Source organism: Myotis daubentonii, chromosome 17 (assembly GCF_963259705.1).
Source record: "Myotis daubentonii chromosome 17, mMyoDau2.1, whole genome shotgun sequence".
Taxonomy (NCBI): Eukaryota; Metazoa; Chordata; class Mammalia; order Chiroptera; family Vespertilionidae; genus Myotis; species Myotis daubentonii.
Genome location: NC_081856.1, coordinates 26602058 through 26619207, shown reverse-complemented (window position 1 = coordinate 26619207; position 17150 = coordinate 26602058). Strand labels below are relative to the sequence as shown.

Below are 17150 nucleotides of genomic sequence, written 5' to 3'. Positions count from 1 at the left end.
GGTACAAAGTGGTATAAAGAAGAATACAGCAGGAGGTCAATTTTAACAAAAATAAACAACTACAATATACTGTGGCCTGGACTGTTAATAAAATTATGGAAACTAGATATTAAATGCATAACTAATTCTTTCTGGAGGAAGACACTATGAGAGTCACAGAAGGAGATGTATCTCAATAAAGCTTTGAGTCATAATTTTTGCCCTTTGGTGAAAGGCATTAAAGATGGCGCAGGCTAAATCTGTTTTGTGAAACAAAGTGATAAGATGAAGTTAAGATCCTTTCCTTTGAAAAAAAAATTTTTTTTGGACAAATAATCAGAGGCTAAGAACCTAAGACAGCTTTTTGCTTATTTGCTTCGTCAACAGTTAAGTTGACACAACAGGAATCCCCAGTTTTGGGGTGCAATGAAGAAGGAAACTTTATTCAGCACAAGACAGCTCAAACGTGGTACAAAAAGACTATGAGAACAGCACCGCTATGGAACAGCTCAGTAATGTTACAGCTCAGGGATGATACAGCAACAGCTGTGGTACAGCATAGCTGTGAGGTGGCCCTGGGTCTAGATGGCTTTCCAGCTAGTCAGAGAGGAGCTGATTTACAGAGAGGGAAATTGCTAGCCCCATTCCTGACTGGCTCATCCTCATGCAAATGAGGATTTTAAGTCCTCACAGTTTGATTGGTCCAAAAAGCACTGTCCTGATTGGTCAGAATGGAGCCACTCTGATTGGTCAGTGAAGATGCAAAAGGTGTGGGGGAGTTACCTGCACAGCTCTGATTGGATGGGGAAAGTCTCAGTCCTACGGATTGAAGCACAATTACAGAAACTTTTTTATGAGGTCTGGTTCAGACAGCAGGAATAGTGCAGGTAGGCAATTCAGTGCAGGCTTCTCCCTGAAGTGTAGTTTCTGTGAGAGAGAAACCAATGCTAGGCTCTGCTTTTAAATTGGAGCCCAGTTAGCCTCCAGGAGCCCTTCTTGGTAGGTATTTCCTTTCTCAGGATCCGCAGCTTTTTTAGAAATAATAGCGTTCAGTGTACTGTAAATTTAAATTGGCATACAGTACAGTTTTCCTCTATGGTGCAACAATTCTATTGTATATCATTAACAATTTACTATTTTTAACATGTTAAAGCAATGTTTGCCAGGACCACTAAGATGCTTGTGATACAGATTCCCAGAGCCTTCTCCAGACTGAGTAGAATCTCTCTTGTGAGGAGTTTGGGAAACTGCTTGGAGCATGCTCTCCTAAGAGTTTATGATAATAAACTAAATTTAGGATAATGTTATTTGTTATTCAAAGTTAGTCTATGGACATAGAAAGTACCACTGCAAAAATACTGAATAGCCCGGTGGGGTGTGGCTCAGTGGTTGAGAGTTGATCTATGAACCAGGAGGTCATGGTTCCTCCTGGTCACAGAACATACAGGGGATTGAGTGCTTGATCCCCAGGAGAGGGCGAGCAGGAGTCAGCCAATCAATAATTCTCTCTCATCATTGATGTTTCTATCTCTCTCTCCCTCTCCCTTCTTCTCTGAAATCAATAAAAAAATATATTTTAAAAAATGAATAAAAAGCACATTGTCCTAAGTTCAAGCCAGGCCAGAATGTTCATAGTAACCTAAGGAAACTGGAGTCCTCCAAGCTTTGGAGGAACAATACAATGGCTAATAGGAAGGGGAAGAATCGGGCTTTTTGCAGAAAAATGGGAATGAAAGGAATTTTTGGCACAGAATTCCAAATGTCCTTACAAAGTTAGAAGTTAGATGAGTTCGGGATGGGTATGAAGAGAGTTTGACCAAAAAGTCTGATCTCATTGGGAGGACAACAGGCGCCTGGAGTGAGCCTACACCATTCACAAAGCAGCACACTTCAGCGTGTGCTGTCAGAGCTCTAAATGCTGTAGGTGAAGGACTACATCCTTTAGCTTTGGCTTCTGGCACCAGAGCCCCCAAACTAACTATTAGAAACTTCAGTTTCTTCACTGGTAAACGAAAACATATTTATGATGTGTAGGAATAGCTGAGGTTAATAATATAGGAATATAGGTTTAAATTTTTGTCTCATGAATAACCTCCTTGTTCACCAGTCAATATGTCAATAAATGGCTTTCTGTTGATGGAGTGCCTGTGAATGGTAGAAGTTTTCATCTATCGTCAGTTTGATATCTCCTTTACAAAAAATAAATAAATAGGAACCTAAAATGAAAATGAAAAGAGGGCTGCTGTTTTAAGGCCCTGCTCTTTCTGCAAGAGGCTGAGACTGAGGCCTGGGCCCTGAGGGTGGGACTGCCTACTGCCTGTCTGTGCTGGCCTGCAGCAGCGGTAGAGAAACTGCAAGTAAATAGGTTGGAACTTTGGTACCAATTTGAGAATAATTTGATGTCTGCTGAAGCTTCTAAAAAATGGAAGCTTGTATTTTGCACAAAATACATTTTTTTTTTATTTTTCTAGTGATTTGGGGTGTTTTTTTTTCTGTATTTTAAGTTTCATTCTGTGACAGATTGGAAATAATGAAAAAATCTGATCTTTCTCCACAGACAGTTTGAGAAGCCCTACCTTAAAGAAAATTTCATTTTTATCAGCATTTCAATGTATCACGTAGGAGTCATTTTCTCCCTAGAAATAGTGACCTGGGCATAGAGAGAGGGGGGTGGGGAAGGGACAAGGGCGCTTGCCCTCAGATCTCCCCATTGTTTGCCATGGGCGTAGGGGCCTTTCTTAGTCAACCTGCAGGTGGCTTGACAGAGATTCCTTCTTCCCAGCTCCTGGCTCCAGGTGATAGCTGTGGTCTCATCCCCTCAGCAAACACCTTCAAAGAGCTGGCGGTAGATATGAAGTGGGCAGGAAGATTGGCTCTTTCCCAACAGAGGGAGATTGTGGAGGGAGAGTAGGTGAAAATCATATTCTTAATCACAAACAAACACAATTAACTGGCAACTGGATTAAGATATCTAATCAGTTAAAATTATTTAGAGGCTCTTATAACCATCACCCTTCTTTTGGAAAGTCTTAGTTACACTGTGAGATAATACTGTTAATGAAACACATGTCCATAGGGAACATTCCTCCTCTAAAAGTGACATAATGAAGCTTCAATAAAAACTCTAAGAGGGAAGGGTGTTTTGTTTTTAAAGAAAGGACATGAAAATGCATAGTAAAAAACTATCCAGCAGTCAAAAGTGTCCCCAGTTTTGGTCCATCTGAAGACAGGGGAAATCCTTTAAGGTTCTCAGTTTCAGGCAATCTTTCATTCATTCAACCAATCTGTTGCGCTCCTTATGACATAACAATCACTAACTGTTCTGGGCACAGGGATACAGCAATGCACGTCACAGAAAATGGAAGCTAGCATTTTAATGGGGAGAGGGCTAGACAGTAAACAAACATAAAATATGATGACTGCTAATAATGAGTGCTTTAAGAAATTATTAAGCAGGTGACAAGTTTGTGGGGGAGGTGGCAGACATTGGCTATTTTAGGTAGGATGGTCTCTCAGAGTAGGTGTCATAGAATGAGGGAGCTAGCCATAAAAAAATATTGGGGACCTTGGTTCTATGCAGAGGAAAGAGAACATATGCTTTGAAGGGGAAAGAGCTCAGCGTGTTTTAGGAACAGCCAGAGGCCAGTTGTTGAGAACATAGTGATGGAGACAAAGAATAGTGAGAGATGGGAGTAAATACAGCCAGTTTATGTGGGACCACATGGGCTACCATAATGGATAGGATATTTGCATATGATTGAACTACAATTGGTGATTATAGGTTATGCATGTGAATCAGAAATGTTCACTATTAAGATATAGTCAAACCTAGGCAAATGCTAGGCAAAATGTTGGAGTTTATTTACATTAAGCCCTGGTCTGGTAGCTCAATTAGTTAGAGCATCTCCCTGATACACCAAGATTTGGGGTTTGATCCCTGGTTAGGGCACCTAGAAGAATCGACTAATGAAGGCATAAATAAATGGAACAACAAATTAATGTTTCTCTCTCCCACTCTAACAGCAATTTAAAAAATTTTTAAAAAATATTTACATTAATTAACTTTATAGATAGCTATTATAATTCACTTGTTAAATAGAATAAAATAAGAATTGGCAAAATCAAATTAGCAAAGGCCCTTCAACTATTGAACACTTAATCTGCTAAAAAAATTAAAGCTTCAGTTTGAACAACTATCCTAAAACCAAATTGATCTATTAGGTCTGTTTTGTAGGTTTTACTACATACAATGACCAATCCAGCTGATGCATACACATATGATTCCTGTTTATTAAATCATGCATGCTTGCAGCCTTCACTTAACCAGAGGTTGCTCCTTCTAGCTCTGGGATGTTTCATCATCCCCTTCTCTGTAGAACGGACCCCATAAGAATTTTCTTCAATTTTCTAAAAGGAGAAAAGATTTGCCAAGGAGAGAAGAGCCTGGGATGTGCCCTGGGTTGTCTATTGCAGCTGAACTTTACCTGCTCACTGTCAGGGTGGCAGAGGCTGCCTGCAGCGCATCCCCTGAGCTACGCTAAGAGAGAGGAGTCCTGGAAGATGCAGTTCAGGTAGGAGCTGAGCCTGATTTGGAGGCTCTCGGGCTGGTCTTCATTTTAATATAGTTCCACTGGACTTTCTTTTCCTCTCTCACCCTGAAGATGGAAATGACTCATGGGAACTCAGTGATGCATAGAAGCAGTGCAAATTAGATTGGCCAACCTCTGCACTTTGGGCAAGTCATGAAATCTGATGTTGTGCATTATTATTTTTTTTGCGGGGGGGAGGTTTAAGATCATGGAGAGTAATGTGTGTGTGGGTGTGGCTGACAGAGGGGAGAGGCAATACATTTATGAAGTATTTCCTCAAAGTTGCCACAAATTCTATGAACACTACTGGAAAATATTATTTAATACTTATTTATATTTCTTTCTTATACCTGGAGTGAAAGAAATACTAGTTTTGCTTTAGCCATAAATGAAACTCAAGGAACATTTTTTGTTTGTTTTAAATGCACTATCTTATAATTTCAAAAGTATAGGCAGTCCCATACAAAACAAACAAAAATAATACCTTGTGATTTTGTTTTTAATTTATTCTTGAGGACTTTTCTAATAAGTAAAGATAGTAAATAAGAAAACTTTGATAGTTTACGGTTACATTTTATACTTAAAATAATTTTAGAATAAATTTAAACAAGTAAGTATTTCCGTCCCTTGCTTCCAAACATGGAAAACATGGAGTGCTGGGGAGAACTGCACAGAGGTAGCAGTGTGCCTGGGAGCCCAGAAAAGGGGATCCCAGAGCAGACAGGTAGTAGCTGGAAGACTGATTACAGTGAGCAAATATGTGGACATAGTGAGGGTAACGAGAACCAAGTTTCTTATGTTAGAAAAGGGATTTACAAACATGGAAAGGTAGCAGGCTAGCAAGAACCTGAGATGTTGGGTTGGAGTTATCATCAATTAACTCATAACTTTAATAGTTTTTAGAAGTAAATATAGAAATAGTTATAGATATAGGTGTGTCTCTGTACATGCACAATATATGCATGTTTCCTAGCTCCGTCTGCTGAGGGTATCTAGGAGTGATGGTACCCCAGTGTTGATGAGAACCCACATCTTGGTTTCTAAATGTCATCTTTCACTAAATGATCCTCTTGATTCCTTGGAGAAATCACTGAATCAGGGCACAGACACAAACAGGACAAGATGAGCCTGGAATATCATGTTAGTGCCAAAAAGAAAGGAATAATCAAAGAATGATAGGACATCCAGACACACATACTCATACACACACACTAACACACATTTTTTAAAAATATATTTTATTGATGTTTAACGAGAGGAAGGGAGAGGAATAGAGAGCTAGAAACATCGATGAGAAAGATGAGAGAGAAACATCGATCAGCTGCCTCCTGCACGCCCCCTACTGGGGATGTGCCCACAACCAAGGTACATGCCCTTGACTGGAATCGAACCTGGGACCCTTCAGTCTGCAGGCTGATGCTCTATCCACTGAGCCAAACCGGTTAGGGCATCACTAACACACTTTTACTCGGCATTTTTACTTTGCAAACGTCTTTGTAATTTTTTACTCACTTCTTTATCTGGAAAATTTAGGAAGAGGTCAGATCTTTTCCCCTTCAATTTTAAAGAAAATAATTTTTTAAGAGAATGAGGCAGTTTAAGTGACTACAGTTTACCTGGTACCAAATTATTGAATAACCAAGACTAGAATTTAGAATCTTTTCATTATACTGCACTGAAAGATCGAGGCAAGGTTGTGTATCTTGGATTACTCTTCCTTTAAATACATGTGTACCTGACACAGTATCAAAATTAAATGTGGTTTCCATGCCTTTAGAAGAAGAATCTAGTTCTAGTCCTACCTAGGAAAGTGCTTGACTGCAAGGTGTCTGCATTGCAAAGGTTTTTCTAGTGGAATACCAAATGTTTTACAATTCAGTGTATTTTTTCCTTTTCAGTCTTAATATTGGTTTAGAAGACTGACACATAAAACAAAAAGTTTTTTACCAACAAAGTAAAAATGTTCACATTCAAATGCAATTAGAAAATGCACAGTAGTGTAAGGGCTCTCTGAAAGCTTTTGCTAATGCAAGGAACAATTTTTATTAAAGCATGACATTAGTTATTGCTAGTTATAAATAGATGCCACAATATTATCAAATTCCATTAATTTTTTTCTTGAGAACGTTTGTTTAGTTGTTACAATGCATTTACCTTCAATAGTAGGGTAGCTTTTTCTTATTTATTCACCCAAGATATTCTCAGATACTAGCATGCATTAATTTAAATTTCATTTTATTATTAAATACCTTATGCGCCAGCCCCTACTCTAAGCAGCTCATGAACAATTAACTCATTTTATCCTCATAAAACTCTCTGAGGTCATTTCTATAATTATCCCCCACTTTACACAGTGAGTCCAGAGACGTGAAGCAGTATGTTCAGGGATGCACAGCTGGGCAACTGTAGAACTAGGATTCAATCCCAAGCAGTTCAATGCCCAATTGTGCTCATAAGTAATGTGCCAGGCTGCACAGAGCCTCGGACTTACAGATGCTGGAGAATTATCTGTCGATTAAATGAGTAGAGTATTCTCTTGTCTCAGACTGATTTGGAAGCACTAAGTGAATTATCCAATTGCTCTGTGCCTTAATTTTCCACTTCGTAAAAAAAAAAAGCATTGATAATATTTGCCATCCATTTCTCTTCTAAACAACAGTAAGAATGGAGGGAATTTACTTTACCTAGCTGCTATGTGTATGTTTTTGTGCCTTAAAGCAGTGGTTCTCAACCTTCTGGCCCTTTAAATATAGTTCCTCATGTTGTGACCCCCAACCATAAAATTATTTTCGTTGCTACTTCATAACTGTAATGTTGCTACTGTTATGAATGGTAATGTAAGTATCTGATATTCAGGATGGTCTTAGGCGACCCCTGTGAAAGGGTCGTTTGACCCCCAAAGGGGTTGCGACCCACAGGTTGAGAACTGCTGCCTTAAAGACTCAGTCAGCAGTAAGTCTAGAGGAGAACAACATTAATAGACCTGAAACATGTGATGAGACCACAGCAATTCAGTGTAATTAATGGTCTCTGTCTGAATGAGTGTGAAGTACACTTTGGAGACCTCAACTTCCTTTTATTTGAACTTTATTCCCATATAATTTTGAACTGTTTTCTTTTTTCTTTTTTTCCAGCTGAATTAGAATTTGTATGAAACAATACTCAAAATAACTGAGATGTCATGTAGGGCTTAGACTATGTGATTTAATAAAAATACCTAATTGTAGATCTCTGAAATGAAAATGCTTTCTTGTTACAGCACTGCATCACTGATGTTAAATATTTTATCATGACCTGGTTAGGGATAGCTCTAGAAATTTCTGTTCTAAGGATCCTTAATCTAGCTCTATCACTGTCTTTGTTTATTGACTACAAATTCCAGCAGGTTCTTCATTAGCTATAGACATGGCATGGAAAGAAATTCAAAACAGGACTCACTCCAGTTACCAGCAAGGACAAACAAGTGGCCCAAGTCACCAATCTTTTTCAGGCTCAATCTCCCCTTTTGAAAATTGAGGATAACAGCAAAGGCTGCCTACCTCCAGGGCTACCATGAGGATCAGACCAGTTAATGTATGTTGAAAATACTTTGTAAACTGTACTCTATAATTATGAAGAAATTAATACTAAAGATGCTTGTGTTTAAAAATCCCCAAAGATAGAAATTTGCTTATGCATTATATCCACACACAAAATTTTCAATGTAGATTCTTGGCCTGCAGTTCCATGTCGAATGAGTTCAGAAAAGCAATAGGACTTAATCCTCATAAGATGTGGGTTTCTGGTGCTTAATGGTTGGAGGCTGAACTCCTGGTGAAGGAGAGGGTGAGAGAGAAAGTGCAGGCCACAAGTCAGATGATCACATGGCCTGCACAGACATGTCTGAGATGAAAACTGAGTCTTTGCTGAGGTTTATAGAGAAAATTCTTAGTGCCTTGCCTTGAGGGAGATGACCATATGACTCTATCAAAAAGGACAACCATTATAGTATCCATAAGCATTTATTGAATACCAATAGACTGCTGAAGGAATATAAAGATGAAATGGCCCTAACCGGTTTGGCTCAATGGATAGAGTGTCGGCCTGCGGACTCAAGGGTCTCAGGTTCGATTCCGGTCAAGGACATGTACCTTGGTTGCAGGCACATACCCAGTAGGGCGTGTGAAGGAGGCAGCTGATCGATATTTCTCTCTCATCAATGTTTCTAACTCTCTATCCCTCTCCCTTCCTCTCTGTAAGAAATCAATAAAATATATTTTTTAAAAAAAGATGAAATGAACCAAAGGCCCTGTGTTGCTGTTAAAGAGTATTGACAAAGTTGTTAGCAAGGTCCAAGGAATGGACAGAGAGGAAAATTCAGGTTAACAGAGGTCAATGAAGAGTGACTGCAAAGAAATCCAGCAAGGATGCCTCGCATCTTCTCTCCTGTTATTTGAAAGCAAATTCAGGCACAGTTTTAAAACCTGATATATGTTTGTGACTAAAGCAGCACAGAGCTGTCGGGGGTGGTCTGTCCTGTGATCTATTAACTTTGATCACTTCCATGGCCACAGAATGCACACCTTGCCCTAAGCAACCCTGGACAAAATCCAGCCCTGCTGACTTGGGAAACTTGGCAAGCCAGAGTTCTTGGGGTGGCAAGGCAACCTATTACATCTACTAGAAAAAATATCTCAAAGTGCTTGACCTACTGATGTCAGCATCACCTTTACATGCGGGGGTGGGGGTGGAACAGGCCTTAGAACACCCAGCTGGAAGTGAAAAAGTCAGGGAGGTGCTGCATTGTACATTCCTCCGAGGCAGGGGCCGTGTCTGCTCTCCTTCGGGTGGGAGTGCAAGTGGACATGCTACTGATAAGAGGCTGTCTGGTCAGTTGAGAATACAACTCTACAGGGGAAGCCTGGCCTATTCCAGGGTGTGAATAAGGTGAGAGTCAGAGGTTGGCAGAACTGGGTGCATGGAAGCCATGGTGTTATTGAAATTCCCTGTGAAGTGACAAGGCAGATGTGAAGGGACTGGGCTGGGCAGTGTGTGTGTCATTTGTCTCAGGGAATGAGCTGGCTGCTTCTCCCTTACGCCCAAGGCTCCCCCATCACACACACACACACACACACACACACACACACACACACTGCTTCTTCCTTACACCCAAGGCTCCCCCATCACACACACACACACACACACACACACACACACACACACACACACACTGCTTCTTCCTTACACCCAAGGCTCCCCCATCTCTCACACACACACACACTGCTTCTTCCTTACACCCAAGGCTCCCCCATCTCACACACACACACACACACACACACACACACACACACACACACACGCAGGCACGAGTCAGAGGTTCCCAGAGTCAGAAAATAAAGGGAAGGAGCCTACACTTCAACCGGGGACCACAGCAAGGACTGGGGGGCGGGTATCTAAGAAACACCCCCGCGGAGGACAAGTTCTTTGCAGGGAAGTGGACCGGGAACAGCACATTTCCTGCTTTGCCTGTGCAAACCCCAGGCGGGGCCAAGCGGGAACAGGGTTACGGTCCAGTTGTCCCCCGCTGCCAGGAAGGGGTCCGGGGTGGCCTGGAAGGGTCGGCGAACTGGGGAGAGATGCGGGGGGCAGAGAGTGAGAGAGGGAGTGAACCCTGGACGCATGCCTGCCTCCCACCCTCTTTCGGAACAAGTGTCCCCAAAGACCCTCTAGCCGAGGCCCCTTTTCTGCTCGGGCAGGCGGGAGAAGCCAGCCGCTGCAGCAGAAGGGCAGAGCCAAGGCGCCAGGTGCGAGGGACACGGGGATCGGACGCTCAGGGCCTTCCGGGGTGGGGGTGAGGGTGCTGAGCCACGTCGGAGCGGGCGGTCGCGATCTACCCCACCACTCCTTCCTCCTCACCTCTCAAGACCTCCGATCTGGCTTCCCGGACCCACGGGGGACTGGCCCAGGGACCGGGAGGAGACGCAAAAGGTATCCAGAGGCGCGGTGCGAATGGACGGCGTCTGGCTGCTCGGTCCTACCTGAGCTGTGCGGAGCCCCGACCACACTCCGATGCGCCCCGCTTTGCGATCGGCTCCCGGAGGCCGCCGAGGGCGCGCGATTTATAAGTGCAAAGGTCTTATTGTTGTTCTTTGTCCAAAGCACATCATTGTTTATTGGAGGCCGCCCCAGCGTTTCCCCGGGGTTGGCGGCGCGCACTCCCCTCCCCGCCTCCACGGACTTACTCCTCAGGGCCAACCCGCATACATGTGGGTACCCAGGGCCATTCCTATGGACATAGTGCCCCGGGTCTGGCTCCCGCTTCCTGAGCATCTAAAACACAGAAGCCTGCAGGAAGTCACCCAGCCTTTGCCTGGTCACTCAGGGGCCCAGGAAAAGCGCGGGTTTAACTCAGGGTCGGAGCCACAGCTCCTCACCTACCCGGGCGATTTCTGCGCTTGCAGGCCAGGGTCCCCAGTGGTAACGGGCACAATTCCTTGCCGCGCTAGTTGCTTCTTCACCCAGCTTTTGGAGCCTCAGGTGTGGCCTGGGCACCTTGAGCGCGATTAGTAGCCAGGAGCCCAGAAATCCTAGACTGTGCAATGCGAATGCACCCGGGTGTACAAGGCTCTTACTCGCGAAAGTTGCTTGAATCACCCCCTCCCTCCGCCCCCCCCCCCCGCCCCCCCTGCCTGTAAATCTCTCGTGTTGAGAAAGGCAAGGCTTGCAGGAAGCCGCTCCGGATGTTTGCTGCGTTTCATGTGGCATTTGTGGCTGGCTCCGATAACGTCCTAGGCTCCACTTCCAACACCGCATTTAGAGACGGAAATAGGAGAGTCCACACAGGGGGGCTGGTTTGCGGTGCCCCAGCCCCCAACACCCTCCCCCCTAAATGTATGACACATGAATGATCAGTACGAGAAATTGGATCTAGGTAACGGTATGTAACATGGATTAGTCTTGGAAAGGCATCCTCATATCTTCCTGGCGACTGGGAGTAAATCGCTGCTTCATAACGCTCCGGGGAAATGCTATAAGAAGTAGGGGGAGGGGCGCTCACAGCTAAAGCTCCAACGGCGTGGGTGCAGTACTCTCACCTGATTCTCAGCCATTTTGCACAACAAAAACCAGTAGTGAGTCTTCAGGCACAAGTGCACATAATCATGGGGAGCCCCAGGTTTTCTTCCCGGGCAGTTTATCCACGCTCTTGGCACGTCTCCGTGCAAAGGAGTGCGGGAGGTAGAACCCAAGGATGAAGAAACTGTACAAGGGCCAATCGGTGCATATGCATTTTTGGACTCACACCTAGACTGTGTTCTCATTTTATTTTTTATGGAATCAGTCGAATAGATATGACCGATAAAACGGATTCTGGAGTGGGCACTGTTTTTGTTTAGTGTTTAATCTTTATTCTAAGATAATACTTATTAATTCATAAAAAAAACCACTTTGCACTAATAGAAAATTCTACATTGACATCTTTGAAAGGACCTTTATGACTATCTAGAAAAGTTAGAGAAGATCGCCCAGGAAACATCAAGGAGCAAGGCACTGGGGGATTAATTTGTTCTCTATATTCCTATCATTTCCTTACTTATATAACCAGTTGCAAGGCAATTATGCTTCATTTTCATGTTCCCCCATTTTCCCCCAGAAATAAATAAAGCTTTAAAGGAAAAGTATGTAATCGGTTAAATTTAAGTCACCCATCACCTCCCTAAGATTTTCTTAAGTAGATTAATTATTTTTTCTTGTCTGAACATGAGAGATCCAGGAACTAGAAATACTTTCTAGATTTGTCCCCAGAAGGAAGACTGGTTGCTACAGGTAAAGGGGGAGGAGGGAAGAGGGGGGAGGAGGTAGGGCAGACTACACAAATCCTCACACAGTGAAAGCTGGCTTAAAATAAGTGTGTGGGACTTTTTCGAAGACCTGGCAATGTCTGTTTCCAAAGCTCTGTGTTTCTTTATTTTTATGGACACCACTAGGAAGCAGGCTTGACCGATTACTCTGTCATGGTAATAGCACACAAAAAGCTGCAGCATTTACTTCCCAGGTCCTGACGAAAACCCTACTGTTTCATCACCCCTTCACAATAAACAAAACAAAACAAAAAATCTGTTCTTGAGATTTGATGCATTGATTTCTTTGCAACGTTATCTAATTATGCAAAAGCTGTTTCCTTCTTTCTTTGCCTTAGAAAACAACACATATACACAAATACAACATAGTGACTAGGAATTCCAAGTCTGAAGGCAGACTATCGGAGAGGAACTCTACTCCCCAATGCTGTGACCTCAGGCAAGTTCCTGAACCTCTCTGTGCCTGTTTCCTCTCCTGTATGATACAAAGTGTCTGCCTCATGGGGTTATGAGAATAATTTGCTGTTTGGATGGCTCTAAGAAGAGTGTGACATGTGCCATATATGAGTGCAATATAAGGGCTTGTTCAAAAATTCCACTGGAAAGTTTTCTCAGATTTAAACACAAATTTAACAGTCATTCAGATTTTCATTTCTGTCTGCAGAAGCATATAAGAATTTTTAATACCTCCAGCAAAACGACCTTAAACAACCCCTAAGAGCTACAGTTATTTTGCCACTCAAAAGGTTGGCTGTCTTTCCTCTACAGATGGGCATTTAGGTAAATATTGTGGTTTCTTTTTTATCACATTTTAGAAATCAGAACTAAGTCTTGCCAATTTTACTGGATACACATGAGAAGACTTTGTTTACTCTACATTCATGTACACATTTCCAGTGGTTGGTTCTCGTTATGCACAACGGCTTTAAGTTCTTCTGGATGACGGGATATTGGCTACAGAATGTCATTCCATATCTAACCTTGTTTTAAAAATTAAAATTTTACCTCGGACATAACATTTTGAATATAATACACCAAGCAAGTTGAGTCCTTTGGGAAAAGAATCTATTTTTTTTTTTAATCAACAGTGTCTATTGCATTGGATAAAACACATTTGAAAAAGACACCTGTGGGTTCCTTGGTAGAAGCGAGGTCCTCCACCACTGAAACAGCTTAGCTCCTGTAATCAAGAGTGGGTGCTTAGTGTGTTGATCCAAATTACTGTGCCCAATTACTTCTACCCAGCACCCCTGAAGGTTTAGCAAGAATCCCCCTTTCTGGGTCTGCGAGGTCGTGGCGCCAGAGCCCGGCTCCAGCCAGTTTTCCCCGCAGGCAGGTGTAGGTTTGTGGGTGCGGGGATTGGGGAGGGGAAAAGGGCGGTTGTGGATTGAGCTGGGACTGGGGACTCGGAGGTCCGGCTGGGCGTGGGCCTAACGACTATGGACCGGCCCGCCCCCGCTGCTCTATTGGCCACAGCGGTGCAGAAAAGGCCCCGCAGCCCGGGGGTGCCCGCAGTGTCATCGGGCCGGCGGGGGCGCTGGCTGCGCGGTGGGCTGGGACTGGCCTGGAACGCCGGTGGCGGGTTCGGGCCGAGAGACTCCAGCAGCCCGCGTGGCATCTCCCTCTCTCGCTCCCCACCCCCTCCCCCCCGCATCGGGGGAGGCGGCGTGTCTGGCCGAGAGTTGTGGGGCGCGGAGCAGGGCTGGAGCGCCATGAGCAGCCCGGATGCGGGGTACGCCAGTGACGACCAGAGCCAGAGCCGGATCGCGCTGCCCGCGGTGATGGCCGGGCTGGGCCCCTGCTCCTGGGCCGAGTCGCTGAGTCCCCTCGGGGACGTGAAGGTGAAGGGCGAGGCGGCGGCGAGCGGCGGGGCGCCGGCCGGGGCCGCGGGCCGGGGCAAGGGCGAGTCTCGCATTCGGCGGCCGATGAACGCCTTCATGGTGTGGGCGAAGGACGAGCGCAAGCGCCTGGCGCAGCAGAACCCCGACCTGCACAACGCCGAGCTGAGCAAGATGCTGGGTGAGTCCGACCCCGCGGCCCTGGGGAGTGAGGACCGCGGACCTGCCGGCTGGACCCGAAAGGGGTGCGGGTCCTGCGCCCGAGGCCGGCGGCGCACGGCGCCAGCCCTTCCCTAGGGCCGTCCGTCCTCCTCCCATCGCGCTCCTCCGGGCTTTTCCACGGGCTCCCAGCCTCGGCCCTCCGTGTCCGCATTACTTGGGTGACGGGAGCGCGGGTACCAGGGCCCTGGAGAGGCGGCCTCCCGCGCATCCCAGGGATGGCGAGGGCACCCCTGGCGTCCAGCGGGGCTGACCCTTTCCTGGGGAGACTTTTTCCGTTCCTCCAACGACCGGGCGTGGATGAGCCGGGCAGCCGCTCCCCGGAGGCTGAAATCGGGGGTGGGGTGGGGGGATGGGGGCGGTGCCCTTAGAAGACCCGAGATCTCTCGTATTCCCCAAGTGTTCGGATCCCGCTCCACCTCCGGAGCCCATACTTTCACTTTTTCCCTTGGCCCCTTACCCTCCAGCTGCACAGTTCAAGGTCGGAGAGGGGGGATTGGGGGGCCCGGGAGAGGGAACTCGCGTAGTGAGCCCCGCGCTCCTCTCCCCCTCCCCACGACCCCGCAGGCAAGTCGTGGAAAGCGCTGACGCTGGCGGAGAAGCGGCCCTTCGTGGAGGAGGCCGAGCGGCTGCGCGTGCAGCACATGCAGGACCACCCCAACTACAAGTACCGGCCGCGGCGGCGCAAGCAGGTGAAGCGGCTGAAGCGGGTGGAGGGCGGCTTCCTGCACGGCCTCGCCGAGCCGCCGGCGGCCGCGCTGGGCCCCGAGGGCGGCCGCGGGGCCATGGACGGCCTGGGCCTGCCCTTCCCCGACCAGGGCTTCCCCGCGGGCGCGCCGCTGCTGCCCCCGCACATGGGCGGTCACTACCGCGACTGCCAGGGCCTGGGAGCGGCCCCGCTCGACGGCTACCCGCTGCCCACGCCCGACACGTCTCCCCTGGACGGCGTGGACCCGGACCCGGCCTTCTTCGCCGCGCCGCTGCCCGGGGACTGTCCGGCGGCCGCGGGTCCCTACAGCTACGCGCCGGCCTCGGACTACGCGGGGCCCCCGGAGCCGCCCGGCGGCCCGATGCACTCCAGGCTCGGCCCGGAGCCCGCAGGCCCCGCCATGCCGGGCCTCCTAGCGCCCCCCAGCGCCCTGCACATGTACTACGGCGCCATGGGCTCGCCCGCGGCCGGCAGCGGGCGCGGCTTCCAGATGCCACCGCAGCAGCACCCGCCGGGCCCCGGGCAGCCGTCGCCCCCGCCCGAGGCGTTGTCCTGCCGGGACGGGGCGGACCCCAGCCAGCCCGCCGAGCTCCTCGGGGAGATGGACCGCACGGAGTTTGAACAGTACCTGCACTACGTGTGCAAGCCCGAGATGGGGCTCCCTTACCAGGGACACGACTCGGGCGTGAACCTCCCTGACGGCCACGGGGCCATTTCCTCCGTGGTGTCCGATGCCAGCTCCGCGGTATATTACTGCAACTACCCTGACGTTTGACGGGCTCCGATTCAAGCCAGCCTGCAGGCCAGAAGCACAAACAGTGTTCCACACTTCCTGGAGGAGCTAAGGAAATCCTTGGCCTCATGTTGTTGTGTTTTGAAGTTGCCTTGGCAGATAATTTATGGTAATTTATTTTGTCTGACACTTGAACAGTTGGGGGAGAAGAACAAAATGTGAGGTTGTGTGTTTAAGATTTGTTCCCACAGAGTCATTGCCAAAACCCCGTTTCCCAAGTTCAAGTTGACCCGTTTTGATTTGTCCCAGAACCACTTGCTCCATTTCCTGAAATTTTATTGATCACAGAAATTTTGTCTCGGGTGTCATTTTTCAATCTTAAAATAAAATAAAGCCTGGAATCCTACTTTTTTTTTTCACTTTGCTAGTGCCTCTGTCGCAAACGCCATTTCTTGAGACCAAGGTTAGCTATTACTAGGACTAGACATGTTCATGGTGACATTTAGCACACAGTTACTGTAAATTACTCATTCTCTTACAAGAGTAGGCCTAAGCGACTTCAAAGAGAAGCCCTAAAAATGAATGTTAGGATATCCAAATCTGATGTTTTTGCTAGGAAAAGAACCCTTACGGAATGAACCTATTTCAAAAGTGATCATAGTCTCTAAAAAAATAATGGTTAATCTTAACACTTTAAATACTTTCAATTTTAATGTATCACTTTTGGTTACCAGAGAGAACGGTCAAGTAATTTTGGTTTTCTAGTTGGTTTTCTATATTTCTTGAGAACTGCTTAAAGAGGCTTTTGTTTTTGTTTTTTCTTGTCATCTGTATTTCACCAATAGTGTTTATATTTCCTCTCTACAATGAACTTGCTTTTAATAATCCTCACAAATCTACACCTTGGGAAGTAGTGTTACTGGATTGAAAATAATTTGAAGAGTCAAAGGAATAAAATGTGCATTCTGATCTCTTACATATTTTTTTATCTTCACTCAAGGATTTGTTTCAATTGATTTTTAGAGAGAGAAAGGGAGAGAAACATTGATTGGTTGCCTCCAGCACTGGAGTGCAACTTATATATGTGCCCTGACCCTGCAACTGTTTGGGATGCTGCTCCAACCAACTGAGCCACCCTGCCAGGGCTTGACCTTAACTTTTAATGAACCTTACCATCTATCATTTCATTAGGATATTTTGATATTACAGGTTAACTGCATGTGTGGCCAATTAACATTTGTTGGC

The 17150-nt window shown here is 46.2% G+C and overlaps 1 protein-coding gene across 1 annotated transcript; it reads left to right on the top strand.

The window, feature by feature from the left end:
* The first annotated feature begins 13856 nt into the window (after positions 1-13856).
* Positions 13857-16311, top strand: SOX17 (SRY-box transcription factor 17). The gene is made up of 2 exons (XM_059671760.1): positions 13857-14425; positions 15031-16311. The coding sequence occupies exons 1-2, from the start codon at positions 14119-14121 to the stop codon at positions 15945-15947; spliced, it is 1224 nt and encodes a 407-aa protein (XP_059527743.1). The 5' UTR covers positions 13857-14118; the 3' UTR covers positions 15948-16311.
* Positions 16312-17150: the final 839 nt, after the last annotated feature.

What these genes read in the sequence shown, in the direction of transcription:
- SOX17 (XM_059671760.1), top strand. Translation starts at nt 14,119, where the DNA reads ATGAGCAGCCCGGATGCGGGGTACGCCAGTGACGACCAGAGCCAGAGC. An exon ending in CGAGCTGAGCAAGATGCTGG is followed by an intron (nt 14,426 to 15,030) that starts GTGAGTCCGACC and finishes ACGACCCCGCAG; the next exon opens with GCAAGTCGTGGAAAGCGCTG.